The sequence below is a fragment of the Lissotriton vulgaris genome, chromosome 10, assembly GCF_964263255.1.
Source record: "Lissotriton vulgaris chromosome 10, aLisVul1.2, whole genome shotgun sequence".
In the NCBI taxonomy this organism is placed as follows: Eukaryota; Metazoa; Chordata; class Amphibia; order Caudata; family Salamandridae; genus Lissotriton; species Lissotriton vulgaris.
In genome coordinates this window covers 1,010,855,994-1,010,872,071 of record NC_141698.1, presented here as the reverse complement: position 1 = coordinate 1,010,872,071, position 16,078 = coordinate 1,010,855,994, and the positions used below count along the sequence as shown (strand labels likewise).

Below are 16,078 nucleotides of genomic sequence, written 5' to 3'. Positions count from 1 at the left end.
CCAACATGGTATACACACAATCCAACTAATCTATGGGACCTAAACATTAAACAAAGAGTCTAACCTTGTCAAACAGTGCAATAATAAATGAGTTACATGAGGCTGATTGAGATGGTGAAGTTGATAAACCCTAGACAACTGATCTAGACACCATCCGTACCTTTACCAATGAGCGTTTTATTCAGTTGCGAGTGAAGTCATAGTTAATGTTCTAGTATTGCCTCAAAATCTCTCCTCTAAATACAACATGACGGGACAATTTTTGAATGATTGTTGTGGGTGAATGCTAATCCAAAACTTACTTGATGGAAGCGAGTGCAACAGTATTAGAAGGTTGGAGAGAACCAAAGACTCTGCAATGTTGTTTACACAATCCTGGTTACTGGTTACTATGTTCACAACCTATCACATAAAAATAGAAAATCACACAGAATACCAATGAGAAAGCTTGATGATGATGATGATTCTGACCTACAAATTCACAACTTGAAAAAAGAAATAACAATTGCCTTTCAAAATGCAATAAATAACATGGATGTTCGGTGTATGACAGGATTCAACATACGTGAAATAAGGAATATGCTACTTACCAGTATGCATCTGTTCTTGGCATGTAGGTCTACTGACATTCATATCTGTGCATAGATCGCCGCCTAGTGTTGGGTCCGGATGATTGCACCTTGTTGTCCTGGAAGAGTCTTCGAAGTATCACGAGATAGGTGACTCTTTCCCTGGACTACAGTGCGCATGGGCATCTTCTCCATCCTCAGATTGTTTTTCGCCATTGTGGCAGAGATGGAGATAGTAAAGTAAGAGATGGCCATGCAAAAGATAATGCTGCAGCTGCTACAGGCACCGGGGAGGAGGTTGGGTGATATGAATGTCAGCAGCCCTACATGCCAAGAACAGATGCATACTGGTAAGCAGCATATTCCGTTCGAGGCATGTGGGCTGCTGAATTCATATCTGTGCATAGACTGAATAGCAGTATCTCCTCTAGCGGTGGTTACCTGTGCCAGCTGCAGCAGTTTGAAAAAGAGTTTTGAGGACAGCCTGGCCTACAGCAGCTTGCTGCTTTGCTTGCACGTCTACACAGTAGTGTTTTGTGAAGGTGTGTATGGTAGTCCATGTGGCTGCTCTACATATGTATTCAAGAGGAATAATCCCTAGGAAAGCCATGAATGCCCCCATTTTTCGCGTAGAGTGTGCTCTCGGGGGGACAGTTAAAGTACGTTTAGCCTTTTGATAGCATATTTGAATGCATTTAACGATCCATCTGGCTATTCCTGACTTTGATATTGTATTTCCTTTATGTTGTGGTGAAAAAGCAACAAATAATTGCTTTGTTTTCCTAAATGATTTAGTTCTGCCCACATAATAAAGCAGAGCTCTCTTTACATCCAGTGTGTGTAGGGCTCTTTCAGCTACTGACTTTGGATTTTGGAAGAACACTGGCAGTTCTATTGATTGATTAATATGGAAGTTGGATATGACCTTTGGCAAAATCTTAGGGTTTGTTCTAAGAACCACCCTGTTAGCATGTACTTGCATGAAGGGTTCCGGAATGGTTAGTGCTTGTAACTCGGTAACTCGCCTGAGTGAGGTAATGGCAATTAAGAAAGCCACCTTCCACGTTAAGAATTGCAGTTCGCATGAGTGTAGAGGTTCGAAAGGAGGTCCCATAAGTCTGGTAAGTACTATATTTAGATTCCAGACTGGGGAAGGCGGGTGTCTCGGAGGGATCACTCTTTTAAGACCCTCCATAAAAGCTTTTATTGCTGGTACTCTAAACAGTGAAAGGTGTTGTCTGTTTTGAAGGTATGCTGCTATAGCCGCTAGGTGTAGTCTTATGGAAGAGTACGCTAGGTTGCATCTTTGAAGATGCAGCAGGTAACATATAATGTTCTGTATGGAAGCGTCTAAAGGGTTGATTTGGTTATTGTTGCAGTAAAAAACAAATCTCTCCATTTCGCTGCATAGCATGCTCTCGTAGTAGGTCGCCTTGCCTCTTTAATGATGTTCATACAGTCTGGAGGCAAGTTAAGGTATCCAAATTCTAAGACTTCATGAGCCAGATCGCTAGGTTCATCTGATTGGGATCTGGGTGTCTGATTTCTCCATGGTTCTGAGTTAGAAGATGGGGTGCGAGGCGCAGCCTTTGATGAGGAACTACTGAAAGTTCCAGGAACGTTGTGTACCATGGCTGTCTCGCCCATGTGGGAGCAACTAGGATCAGTGTGAGTGACTGTTGCCGCAGTTTGCGTGCCACCAGCGGAATCAGTGGTGCTGGGGGAAAAGCGTACGCAAATCTGCCTGACCAGTTCATCCATATCGCATTGCCTTGTGACAACGGATGTGGGAACCTGGAGGCATAGTACTGGCATTTTGAGTTTTTGTTTGTGGCAAACAGGTCTATCTCTGGGTGCCCCCACTGCCTCAAGAATGGTTGGAGAACTTGGGGGTGAATTTCCCATTCGTGTACTTTCTGGCTGTGCCTGCTGAGCAGGTCTGCAATCTGATTGTCTTTCCCTGGGAGGTGTTCCGCCAGGAGAAAGATATCTTTTGGAATTTCCCACATCCATATGCTCTGTGCTAAGTGGAACAGTTGTGGAGAGTGTGTTCCTCCCTGTTTCTGGATATAGTACATTGCTGTCATGTTGTCCGTCCGGATCAACACAGTCTTGCTGTACAAGTATTTTTGGAATGCTTTCAGGGCTAGGAATATCTCTAGCAACTCTAGTTGGTTGATATGCAGTTTCTTTTGTTTGTTTGTTGAGAGCCCTTGTACTGTGTAGTGAAGGAGGTGGGCCCCCCAGCCTGTCAGTGATGCATCCGCTGTTAGTACTAGTTGTGGACCCGACTCTTGGAACAGTCGCCCCTTGGAAAGGTTTTGTGGGTTCCACCACTGCAGAGAGTTGTGAGCGCGACTGTCTACCAACACTAGGTCTTTTAGTTGTCCTTGAGCCTGGTTCCACTGCCGTGCTAGCAATGGACGCATTTGAAGTCTGGCATGGGGGACAATGAATATGAAGGAGGCCATCATGCCTATGAGCTGCATGAAAACTCGAGCTGGAAGAGAGTGTTGTGGCAGAAATTTGCAAATGAGCATCTGCATGCTGGCTATCGTCGCTGAGTTTGGGTATGCCTTTGCCACTGAGGTATCTATAGTCGCTCCCAAATATTGTTGTATGTGGGATGGTTGTACATGCGATTTTGGGTAGTTTATGGAAAACCCTAGGCTGTGTAGCAGCTCGAGTGTTTGAGACGTGTCTTTTGCACACTGTTGGTACGATTTTGCTTGTATGAGCCAATCGTCTAGGTACGGGAACACATGGTTGTGTTGCCTCCTGAGATGTGCAGCTACTGTGGCTAAGCATTTTGTAAACACTCTTGGAGCAGTGGTCACCCCGAAGGGGAGAACCTTGAATTGGTAGTGTTGACCTTCTATTGTGAACCGGAGATATTTCCTGTGAGCTGGATGGATGGGTTTGTGAAAATACGCGTCCTTTAGGTCCAATGTTGCCAGGAAGTCTCCTTGCTGTAGCAACGGGAGCACTTGCTGTAGTGTGATCATATGGAAGTGCTCCGACAGTATGTATTGATTTAGGGGTCTGAGGTCCAATATTGGTCTGAGGGAACCGTCCTTCTTGGGAATAAGGAAGTATAGGGAGTATACCCCTGTCCCTTGGTGTTGGAAAGGGACTGGCTCTATGTCCCCCTTTTCCAGCAAGCATTTCACCTCTTCTTGTAGCAGGGTGATGTGTTCTTTGGACATAGGGCGGTGTCTGGGTGGTATGTTTGGTGGGGTAGAAGTGAGTTCTAGGCAATAACCATACTGGATTATTTGTCTCACCCACCTGTCCGTGGTAATTGCGTTCCAGACAGGTAGGAATTGTTGGAGTCTGCCTCCGACCGGTGTTAGGTGGTCTGGAGGTAGCGTGATGAAGTCACTGTTTTGTGGCAGTGGAGGCTCTGGTGTTATTGCCTCCACGTCCTCTTCCCTTGTTATTGTTGCCCCTATAACCTCCTCTGTTGGAGTTTTTGTTAAAGGAACCTTGGGTGGTGCCTTTGTAAGAAGATGAGGTCTGTGAAGTATTACCTCGTGTAGCTGCTCTGTATGAGGAGCATCGAAAGTAACCTCTGTGTTACTGAAACTGCAATGCACCCATGGATTTTGCAGTTTCTGTGTCTTTCTTCATTTTATCTAAAATGGTGTCGACTGCAGGGCCAAAAATGAAGTCTTGATTGACTGGCTGGTTAAGAATGGTGAACTGCACCTCGTTCTTAAAGCCCGAAATACGCAGCCATGCATGTCGTCGTAGCAAAACGCTATTGTTAATAGACCTGGCTGCGGTGTCGGCTGCGTCAAGCACACATTTGATGGAGGCGTTTGTAATAAATGTTCCCTCCTGTATGAGGTCATTAGCTTGGGCTTTAAAGGGGTCAGGCAGGTGTTGCATTAATTCAAGCTGGTCATAGTGCGCCCTGTCGTAGCGAGCTAGCAGAGCTTGTGTATTCACAATTCTCCATGAATTGGAGGCCTGTGATGCTACCCTTTTGCCTGAGGCCTCTAGTATTTTTGACTCCTTATCAGGAGGGGGAGCCTCCCCTGTTGGCTCCCCCCCATGGTTCATTTTGAGAGTTAGGATCATCTGGATAATCATAATCATGCTGTGGATCCTCCCCTGTGTTTCCCTCATTTGTCCCCATAGTGAGAAGGAGAGTAAGAAGCAAAAGGTGTAGTAGGCATAGTGGGATAGAAAGACATTTTTTCTTTAGTGGAATGGGGGAATGAGAGTCCGTGTCCAGTGGCCTCTCCTTCCTGGGCAGGATTGTGACTTTACCAGTCTCAGGATTAATATATATTTTTGCCTGGTCGTCTGATGGATCTGGATGGAAGAGTTCTTCCTCCACTGTCCTTGGTTGTGTCTTTGACTTTTTTGGCTTTGGGTCGATAACACCTTCTGTTTCGACGACTTTTGGTGCCTTATTACTCTTCTTCAGCTCGGGCCCTTTCTTTGGGTCGACAAGTGATTTTGGGTCGACCGGGTGTTTCGGTTTGACACGTTTCTTGTGCTCGACAGGTTTTTTAGGTTGACTGTCCTTTGCAGAGTCGATGGCTTTTTTGGGATCGACTGGTGTTTTCGGAGCGCTTGTTTTTGGTTAGATAGCCTTCTCCGGCCGGATTACAGGCTTCGATACGGCACCCTTTCCGTCGGCGACCTTCTTCAGTTCGGCGACTTTAGGCACAGCTGGCTTTTTTGGGTCGACGGCCTTATTCGGGTCGGCGCCCTTCAGGTCGGTGTCCTTCTTTGGCTCGACGGCCTCTTTAGGGTCGGCGCCCTTCGGCTCGACTGCCTTCTTCAGGTCGACGGTTTTCTTTGGGTCGACGCCTTTAGGCTGTACGGCCTTCTTCGGGTCGACGCACTTCGGGTCGACGACCTTTTTGGGCTCTGGAACCTTCTTTGGGATCACGTTACTTGGCCCTGGGGTCTTTGAAGGCTTAGGTTTCGGTGCCGAGCCGGACGGCGGGGCTGGCGAATGTTTTCTTGGATCTTGGCTAAGGTCTTTTGGTGATGCCTTGACCGGAGCCTTCAGTAACGGGGTAATCGGTGTTGGGGGCAGTGTACTCACCATTTGCCCCTGTGGGATCTCGTCGTCGGAGTCCGAGTAGTCCTCGACGGTGACGATCTCTAGGTCTGAATCTGGAGCTTCTGGAAGTTCTTGGTCATCATTCAAGATGTTGTCTGGTTCCGGTGCCTGTCGCTGCATCTCTTGCCTAGCGGCCCGTCGAATCTGTATGGTTTTCTTCGACCGGAATTGGGCACAGGCTGGGCAGGTTTCATCCTTATGGACTGAGTGCTTGTCAGTATGCAGGAACTTGGAGTTGCATTGTGGGCACCTTTTGAACGGGCTCCTTTCCATCGACAGCAGGACCACGTGGCGTCGAAAAGGCCCAACGGCCCGCGTCGACGACCGGTTCGAGATGGAAAGCTTGATCGAGTCAAGAAGTACCGAGCGAGAACAATACCGCCGAAGTCGAAGGCCTTTTGGCCTTTATAAAAGTTTTGTTTCGATTCCGAAGTTGGAGTATAGGAATAACATCTGAACCTAATGGCGGAAAAAACCAATCTGAGGATGGAGAAGATGCCCATTCGCACTGCAGTCCAGGGGAGGAGTCACCTATCCCGTGATACTTCGAAGACTCTTCCAAGACAACAAGGTGCAATCATCCGGACCCAACACTAGGCGGCGATCTATGCACAGATGTGAATTCAGCAGCCCACATGCCTCGAACATTGACTAATCGTTTATGTTATGATACTAACATATATATAAAAGCAAAGAACATTTTTCTAGTGAATATCTTTCTTTGTCTGAACTTTTTTAAAGGTGCACAGAAAAACTAAAAATGACAAATGACACAAAAATAAATGACAGTTTAAGTTTGGCAATCACTTAAAAACATGTGAAGTCAAAGGTGTTACAGCTGGGTGCAAAAGCAAAACAAATGTTGGGAGGGAACCAAGAGGAAAATACCTGTGAGGCTCTAAAATCTTTATTTTATGCACTTCTCTGTCTCAATAGATGTAAAGTCAGTTACACTGACAGAGTGCAGCTTTTTGCAAATGCACAATACTGCCTTGATGCTGTCCAGGGTTGGGCTGACCGATAAGGCAATCTGGAAGTGCCAGAAAGGCTGGTCTAACAAGTCACTGTGTGGATCGTTTTTTTGACTGTCTGTGGGCCTGTTTTAGTCTGGTAGGACAGTTTTTGCAGTTGATTTCTCTAATATTACAACAAACATTGCCTGCAATTAAGCATAAATGTTTAAAGCCGTCCACACCTTTCAAAACATCTACACAGTGTGATTTAGTTAAAAACTGTCCTGTTATGCAAATGTGGGGTATTTTTTTAAGCTCTCTGATTAACTGATGTAGCAACTTTTATTTGGATGCATGGGTCAGTCCTCGGTTCCAGTCGGACTCTGATGCGGTCATGTATGCACGGCCTCTAGAATCACCTAAACATTCTCAGTATCATTCTTGGCACCTAGACACATTTTATTGATGTACATTGCTTCATAGTCTCATATTACACAACACAGAATCGGTCCGCTGTTGTCAACTAAAACCACATCTCACAACATGGAACAACGGAATTGTATGGAAGCATTGATACACAATACTAGATTTGAAACACTAGTATTGACACTGCTACATAGTATGAGCACTGAAAAATTAAGTTCTGGAGGCAGTGATAAGGTGGATGATACTCCACAGCCTCCCTTTGATCTCTAGACATGAAGGCAGCAGGGGACTGATAAATGAAGGTTTGAAGTCTCTCTTGCCTTCCCCCATCTACCAGGGACCTCCACATACCAAAGAGAAGGTAGGTGATGCTCTGTTGCCAATATCCACCACCTCCCTTGTTGGTCAATGATCTGTTTAGACTGCAACAGGTGATGGATTTCTCACCACGCTAGCAGTTGCCCATTAAGAGTCACTCTCTGCATCAGGAAATATGCCATTCAGAATGGGTGTGGGATAGAACAGTTATTTGGAGGATGAGTGAAAATCTTTAACAAAATTGCCAAGGAAGAGGGAAGATAGACCAATGGAAGGCAGCAGAAGGGGGTAGGGTACGACGTAGGTTTGCCCCTTCTTTGATGGAGCACTCTTAAGGAAGTGGGGAAAGGGTGGCAGGATGCCTCATACACCTATATATTTTTTAACTATGGCATGCAGCGTTGTGAATTAGAAGGTCATGTTAAAAAAGTTACTTACCTTCATTAACGATATATCTGTAAGAGACATAGATTATTTATGGATTCCTCGCCTTAGAATTACCCCCAGGCATTAGACTGGATCCGGAGAATTTTTCTTCAGCAGTACTGCTTGTACGTCGATAGGTGGCATCGGTCGACTCTGCGTTCGGCTTTGGATTCGTGGTCGCCGGAATTACGTCACGGTATCTACTTAGATGCCACCCCTGCACGTTGACGTCAGTTCTTTACACGACATTCCACGCCAGAAGCGCAGAGCCATGCAGGACACTGACCACTAGTGCACAAAATTAAGGCCCTGAAGGGGAGTCCCCTACTCTAGAAGTCAATTCACAGAACAGGGAGGATGGGTGGAGCTGTGAGGAATCCGTTTATTTTTATTTAACGGAGTTTCATATAGCGCGAACTTGACCCATATTGGGTATTAGAGCGCTTTAAATAGCATCAGTTACGTTACATGAGGACACCATTTTTTGTTGTTGTTCTTTTGTTAGGCATGGGGAGATTAAGTGATTTACCCAGTATCACAGGATGTTCAGCGTTGTTGCAGAGACTCGCACCCAGTTCCCCAGATTCGAGGACGACCGCCCTAGCCATTAAGCCAATAGCTAATCTATGTCTCTTACAGATACATCGTTACCGAAGGTATGTAACTTGTTCATCTGAAAGAGGCAATTAGTTATGGATTCCTCACCTTAGAATAGATACCCCAGCAATACCAACCCCGGAGGTGGGTCTGCAAACTAAGTTTACACCAGAAAGTCCTGGAGAACTGAACAGCCAAAGAAGCTGTCTCTCCAGAGTTGGCTGTCCAGGCTGTAGTGTTTGGTAAACGTGTGCAGTGAAGCCCATGTAGCTGCCTGGCAGATGTCATGAAGAGGGACCCTACGTCTTAAAGCAGTAGTGGCTGCCATCACCCTGGTGAAATGGGCACCCAACCTCACTGGAGGTTCCTTTTTCGCTAAGGAATAGCAGATTTTGATGAAAAGAATGACCCATCGGGAGATGGTTCGCTTTTGCACGGCCCGACCTTTCTTGGCGCCCACATAGCCAAAAAAGAGGGTCATCCACCCGGAATTGCTTTGTACAATACAGATAAAATGAAAGCACACATTTTGGATCCAGATGGTGAAGGCTTTCTTCCTTCTTGCGGGGCGGAATGAAGGTGGGTAAAGTGATGGTCTGTCCTATGTGGAAAGAAGTAACAATTTTGGGAAGGAAAGAAGGCCTAGTGCGAAGGACAACCTTGTTTCGATGAACAGCTAGGAAAGTAGGTTTGGAAGAAATGCCCTGAAACTCACTCACCCTGTGAGCAGAGGTGATGGCAACCAGAAAGGCAGTTTTAAGCGTCACAGGTCTGAGAGGACAGATATGTAGCAGCTTGAAAGGACCGCACATAAGATAGGTCAGAACCAGGTTCAAGTCCCACTGGCGCATTATAAAAAATGAATTGAAGTAAACAAGTGAGTAATGCCCTGAAGGAAGCGATTTACAATAGGAGACTTGAAGCACAAGTTACTTACCTTTAGTAACGATATATCTGTAAGAAACATTAGTTAGTTAGATTCCTTACCGTAGAATATCCCCAGGCGTCAGACTGGATCCGGAAAGTTTTCGTCAGCAGTAGCCCTGCACGTCGGTAGGCGTCGTCTGCGCCTTCGCGTGCGGCGTCGTGATCGCCGGGGAGACGTCGCTGGAGTACTAAGACGCGGCCCTCGTGCGCGGACGTCAGTTCTGTACACAGCTTTCCGTGCCAGGAACACAGAGCTATGCAAGAAACTGACACTGGTGCCATGAAACTAGGGCCCTAACACAGGGAAAATCCTTAACCCTAGATATGGGTTTGCAGAACGGGGAGGATGGGTGGGGCTGTAGGAGAGTAGGGTCTGCTTCCTATGGTCACCCCCACTTTTTGCTTTTGCTTTACTGGTTTTCGACTTAGATGTGGCTGTGGGCCTGCTAATCAGACCCACAGCCCAGATGCGCACTCTCTAAATTTACCATGTACTCTAGGTATATCCACAATTGGGAATTGGTTCACCTTGTCAGCCCCTGTAGAAGTGTACCATAGGTACTCAGGGCATAGGTGTAACCAAGGCCTACCAGCATGCTGCAGCATGTATAATGCCACCCCTGGTTGGCCACTCAAATAGGCACAACTGGCTGATCACTAAGCTGGGGCAAGGTCGTGTAATCACCCCTTGCTTAGGTGTAGTATTTCTATACCTACTTACATATAGACACATAGTAACCTATAAGTCACTCCTATGGCAGGCCTTAACAATCCTGAAGGCAGAGTGCTTGGTTATGTGTGAGATGGTGCTCTAGCATGAGCTGAGCCTGTCTGCAGCTTTCGGAACCATGTCCTTATAGCGGTTCTATGATATTGCCATACCATGTACTCTTAAGTGCATTATGAACCTCGCGGATAAATGCTAACTTTGGTTTGGCTTGTAAGGTGTCACATGCTTTGGAATACTACCCCCTCGACAATTCTGGCAACGGGGGTAGCATTCCACCCTTCTAGAGGGAGAAGACATGTTAGTTCTGACTATCCCGGTTAAAGTTAACCAGAGCCCCAGCATCACAAAATGGATGCTGCTGCCACAGACACAAGTCTGACCTCCTGCTGCTGGGAGTCCTTCCAGTCATGGAGGTTTGGACAATAGGTTTCCTGCTTGGGGAGGTGCGAGCACCACCTCAGATAGGAGGATGTGTATTGGGACAGGGAGGGTTGAATAGAATAAGACACTGCCTGGAGCACTCTAGGTGCTCCATGCATACCCCAGTTCAAACCGGTTGCTGGGGCACTCCAGCCCAGCTCTGGCGCGAAACTGCACAAAGGAAAGGGGGTGTAACCACCCCCTTCCTGGTCCCACCCATAGGAGGGACCTAGTGACCAAACCAGCCCCCTTTAGTTGTATAAAGGTAGGAGCCGACCGAGTGGACTTTAGATTAATCCTGGAATCGAACTGAACCAAAAACCCTAGACCCTTCGACACTCACCTGAGCTGAAGACTGAAGAAATCTCCCTTGTGGCCAAGGAGTGACCACCCTGGGCAACCAGGCATCATCCAGCAACTCGACGGCTTGCTTTGTCCCCGTTCCCGTCGGAACCAGAGCACAGAGCCTGACAAGCCCTCGACTCCCGGACCTCTCTGACCCCACTGCACGACTCCAGAACAGCTGAGCCCCGTGGAAGGGGTCAGAACCCGTGGAAGCAGGCAACTTGGAAAGTCTTCAACTTGCTAACAGCGCAGCTCCTGAGGCCTCCTCGAAGGCTGGGGACTGAGACACCCCGATACCGAGCTCCACCTACACCGAAGACCAGCCCTCCACACTCCACGAGATCTGTGTGGGGCCCTTCTGCTTGTGTTCTGCTCGACGCGTTGTCCGGTTGCTGGCCCGTTGGCTTGTAGCCCTGTGGCGACGAACCTTTTTAAAATCCATCGCTGGTCTGGTTGCTCCAGACTGGCCCTTGCTTCCCTGAAGAGGTGAAGCACCTCAGACCCTCCTGGTCTGCACCAGAAGCCTTTTGCGTATCCTGCGTGGGTTGCCTTTGCTTAGGCTTGTTGGCTCCGATCTTGAAGCCGACCCCTACATCTGCGAGAACCTTCGTGGGACAGCTCCTCTCCAGCACCTGGTAGTCCTCGACGCCTCCTGGTCCGCGTGGCTGCAACAACAAGCTTCACGACAGCACCTGATTGCTCCTCGACGACGTCTGGTTCCTTCCTGGTTCCACCCGGTCACTGGCTAGTGACCTAGACTCTGTTCCCTCTGCTTTCAGGTCTTCTTCAAATCCGATCCACCCTTGGATCCACCCGGACATCTTCCTCCTGGTCGCCTGCAGCATCTTCTTCACAGGTTCCATAGACTTCAACGACGACACCCGACACATGTTTACACCTATGCACCTGCTTCCTGAGGGTGAGGTAACGCGAGTACTTCAGTGCTCTCAAGGGTATTGACTATTTAAGTGTCTAGGTTTTTAGTTGTTTCCTTCTAGCTAGACCGGAAGTGTCCTAAATCTTAATTACTTACCTTTTTACGTTCCCATTGACTTTCTATTTACTCCCGCGTGGGTGTACTGATACTGCACGCGCAGCCTGTGGGCCTCCTACTCCTACCCTAATGGTCAGATAGTGTAGCCCCAGCGATTCCCTAGGCCTTTTCCTTTCCCTAGTTGTGGTTCTTATACCCCTTACTTAGTATATGGTTTTACGCGCCCCCTAGGGCCTAACTGTAAATTGTGCTATTTAAAGTATTTCTGAGTATAACTTGTTATTTGCTTTTACCTCTAACCTCATAAAGAGTTCAGAGGAGTGTTAGTAATTAAATACATATATAATATATATATATATATATCCTGTGTGGTGTCCTTTCATTTGGTATTTCAAGGGGTTACATATGGCAAAACAGCTGGTTTTACAGGCCCAAGACTGTTCTGTCCACGCTACCTCTAGGATAGCTGGTCTATAAGGTTGACTTTAAAACCATCACCATAAGGGTTGTTTGGACTGGTGCACGGTGTTCACTAGAATAGTGATCATTATATACCAGGCCAACTTCTCACAGGGGCGATAAGGAATCTAACTAACTAATGTTTCTTACAGATATATATTGTTGCCGAAGGTAAGTAACTTGTGCATCTGAAAGAAACACGTTGGTTAGATGAATAGATACCCCAGCAATACTAACCCCTGTAGTGGGTCTGCGAACCAAGATCACACCAGGAAGTCCTGGAGAACCGAACGGCCAAAGAAGCCGTCTCTCTGGACTTGGCTGTCCAGGCAGTAGTTCTTGGCAAACGTGTGCAGCAAGGCCCACGTCGTTGCCTGACATATGTTCTGCAAAGGGATTCCCCGTCCCAAGGCAGTAGTAGCTGCCGTGGCCAGAGTGGAATGGGTGCGCAGCCCCTCAGGAGGATCCTTTTTAGCCAAGGAACTACCGATCTAGATGCACAAAACTACCCACCGAGAGATGGTCAGTTTGTACACCGCCCGTCCCTTCTTAGAGCCTACGTAGCCAACAAAAAGTTGGTTCTCCACCCGGAACTGTTGTGTGCGGTTCAGGTAAAAGGAAAGCGCACGTTTTGGGTCCAGACAGTGGAGCCTCTCGTCCTCCTTCAAAGGAGGCAGAAAGAAGGTGGACAAGGTAATGGTCTGGCCGATGTGAAAGGCAGTAACCACCTTGGGAAGAAAAGAAGGACGAGTCCTCAGAACAACTTTATCCGGATGGACAGAGAGGAAAGGAGGCTTAGAAGAAAGAGCCTGGAGCTCACCCACTCTCCTGGCAGAGGTGATGGCAACCAGGAAAGCATTCTTGAGAGTCGAAAGACGAAGAGGACAGGTATGGAGTGACTCAAAGGGGGCACACATCAGATAGGTTAACACCAGATTAAAGTCCCACTGAGGTATTACAAAGGGAACAGGAGGAAACATGTGAGTAATGCCTTTCAAGAATCTATTTACAATAGGGGACTTGAAAAGAGAAGGCTGATCAGGAAGCCTCAAGAAGGCTGAAACAGCTGAAAGATATCCCTTGATGATAGTGCCCAGAGCAGAGCCCTGCTGGGCCAGGGAAAGAAGAAAGAGGAGAACCTCAGAAAGAGGGGCGGAAAGGGGATCCACAGCCTTTGCTGTGCACCATGCCACAAATTTGTTCCACCTGCAGGCGTATACCAATTTTGTGGAGGGACGCCTGGCTGCCCGAATTACATCACAGACTTCAGGAGGCAAGTCAAATGGCATTAACTGTCGCCTCTCAATCTCCACGCATGGAGGTGGAGGCTGGACAGGATCGGGTGGAGGACCGTCCCCTGTTGCTGCGACAGAAGATCCTCCTGAAGAAGCAGTCGATTTGGGGGATCGATTGACAGACTGAGTAGCTCGGGATACCAGTATCTTCGTGCCCAATCCGGAGCCACAAGGATGACTTGGGCCCGGTTGTGCCTGATCTTCTTCAGTACTCTGGGCAGAAGTGGTATAAGCGGAAAGGCGTATAACAGACCGCAACTTCACTCGCGACGAAAAGCGTCTCCGAGCGAGTGCCGCCTTGAAAATTCCAAAGAGCAGAACTGATGACATTGCGCGTTCCCTTCGGTGGCAAATAGATCTAACCAAGGCTCTCCCCACTGCTGAAAGAGACCTTGAGCCACGTCAGAGTTCAGACGCCACTCGTGATCCATTGTTCACCGACGGCTGAGTTTGTCCTTCCTGGCGTTCAGAGAACCTGCCAGGTGTTGAACCACCAGGGTGATGTCCTGATGTTCCAGCCATGTTCAGAGGTGCAGAGCCTCCTGACAAAGGGTCCACGTCCCCACCCACCCAGTTTATTGCAATATCACATGGCGGTGGTGTTGTCCATGAACACCTGCACTACACTTCCCCGGACAGAGTGAAGGAATGCCTCCAGTGCAAGTCGGATCGCCCGCAGCTCCAGAAGGTTTATATAGAGCCGGGACTGCCTAGAGACCAGAGGCCTCTAATCTCTCCCATGTGGCCCCCCCATCCCAGGAGGGACGCATCCGTCACCACTATGTGCTCCGGTTGGGGTAGGGAGAGGGATATGCCACTGACCCAATCGCGGTTCGTGAGCCAGCACTGCAACTGTCTTGCAGTGCACTCCGAGATCAGGAAATGGTCGGACAGGCAGCACTGATGTTGCGCCCAGTGGAACTTCAGGTCCCACTACAGAGCCCACATCCGCCACCTGGCGTGATGTACCAGCAGGATGCAGGAGGCCATCAGACCCAGCAGCCGTAGGGCCATCCGGACCGTAACTCGGGATAGAGGCTGAAAGATCGGAATCAGAGGCTAAATATCCCGAAGCCGCTGTTGGGGGGGATAAACCCTAAACTGCGCCGAGTCCAGAACCGCTCAGATGAAGAGGAGCTTCTGGGAGAGTGTGACTTTGGCACGTTGATGGGGAACCCCAGCAAATGCAGGTGGTAGGCCGTAGTCTGGAGGTGGGAGTCGACTGTTTGGGGCAAGCCAGCCTTCAACAACCAGTCGTCGAGATAGGGGTAGACTGGGACCCCCAATCTGCGCAGATGAGCTGCGACCACCGCCATCACTTTCGTGAACACTCGAGGGGCACTGGTAAGGCCGAAGGGGAGCACGGTAAACTGAAAGTGCTTGTGGCCTACCATGAACCGCAGGTAGCGCTGGTGGACCGGCAGGACGGGGATGTGGAACTATGCATCCTGCAAGACCAACGCCACCATCCAGTCTCCAGGGTCTAGGGCAGCCAGGACCTGAGCTAAAGTCAGCATCTTGAAACTTCTCCTTCCGGAGCAAGCAGTTGATGCTCCTGAGGTCCAAGACAGGGCGCACGCCCCCTTTGCCCTTCTTGGGAGCCAGAAAGTAGTAGGAGTAACAACCCCGTCCTACCTCTGGGCCAGGAACGCGCTCTATGGCCCCCTTGGCAAAGAGGGCTGTAACTTCCTCCTGCAGAAATTGCAAGTGATCCCCTGACATGCGGTGGTACTGCGGTGGCATGGCTGGAGGATTCGCCTCTTAAGGGGGGGGGGGGGGGGGGGGGAGTAGCTCCTTCGGACGTTTTGCAGCACCCACCTGTCCGAAGTGAACAGGTGATGGCGAACTCTGCCTCCCACTGGCGTGGAATGGGCCTGAAAGCTCGGACTAGGAAGGCTTTGAGGCAGATGCTGCGGGAGCGGATGTGGACTGACCGTCTCTCTGTCCCCCTGCTCCGCCACGGTGGAAAGGCACGTCCGCGACCGCGTTGAGGTTGGTTCTGCGGCCTGTGGCTGGACGAACGTGCTGGGGTGCACCTTCCTTGGCCACGAAAGGAGCGAAAAGCAGAAGTTTGTTGGAGCTGGGCCAATAGGCCCAAGGACTTGGCCGTAGCCCTGGAGTCCTTAAAGTGCTCCAGCGCGCTGTCTGCTTTGTCGCAAAAGAGGTGACGGCCATCAAAAAGCATGTCCATGAGGGTGCTCTGGACATCCCCTGTAAAGTTCATGGACCTCAGCCAGGCGCGACGACGAACCGCCACCGTCGTGGAAATTGCCCTTCCCAGCGAGTCTGTGTTATCCAGTCCACACCTGATCGAGTTATGTGTTGCATCCTGTCCCTCTGCAAGGGCTTGGGCGAGCCATGCCCTGGCCTCCTCCGGACACTGGGGTAGCACGTCTGCAACTGTGTCCCAAAAAGAGTGGGTATAACGGCCCAAAAGCAAGCGGTGTTGATAGACCGCAACCCCAAACTCAATGAGGAGAACAGTTTCTTTCCAAACTGATCAAACCTTTTGGATTCCCGATCCGGGGGAGAGGTC

General features: G+C 49.0%; 1 protein-coding gene across 4 annotated transcripts in view; it reads right to left on the bottom strand.

Annotated features, from left to right (window-relative positions):
- DNAJC13 (DnaJ heat shock protein family (Hsp40) member C13) overlaps nt 1-16,078 on the bottom strand; it is a 1,694,551-nt gene that overhangs the window by 404,723 nt on the left and 1,273,750 nt on the right. For all 4 annotated transcript variants that reach the window (XR_015300721.1, XM_086942056.1, XM_086942057.1 and 1 more), the window contains one exon: nt 303-402. Coding sequence is in view for 3 of the 4 variants with exons in the window: in XM_086942056.1 (XP_086798182.1) it covers nt 303-402 (100 nt within the window). In the remaining variant the exon portion in view is untranslated. The remainder of the gene's footprint in view (nt 1-302; nt 403-16,078) is intronic.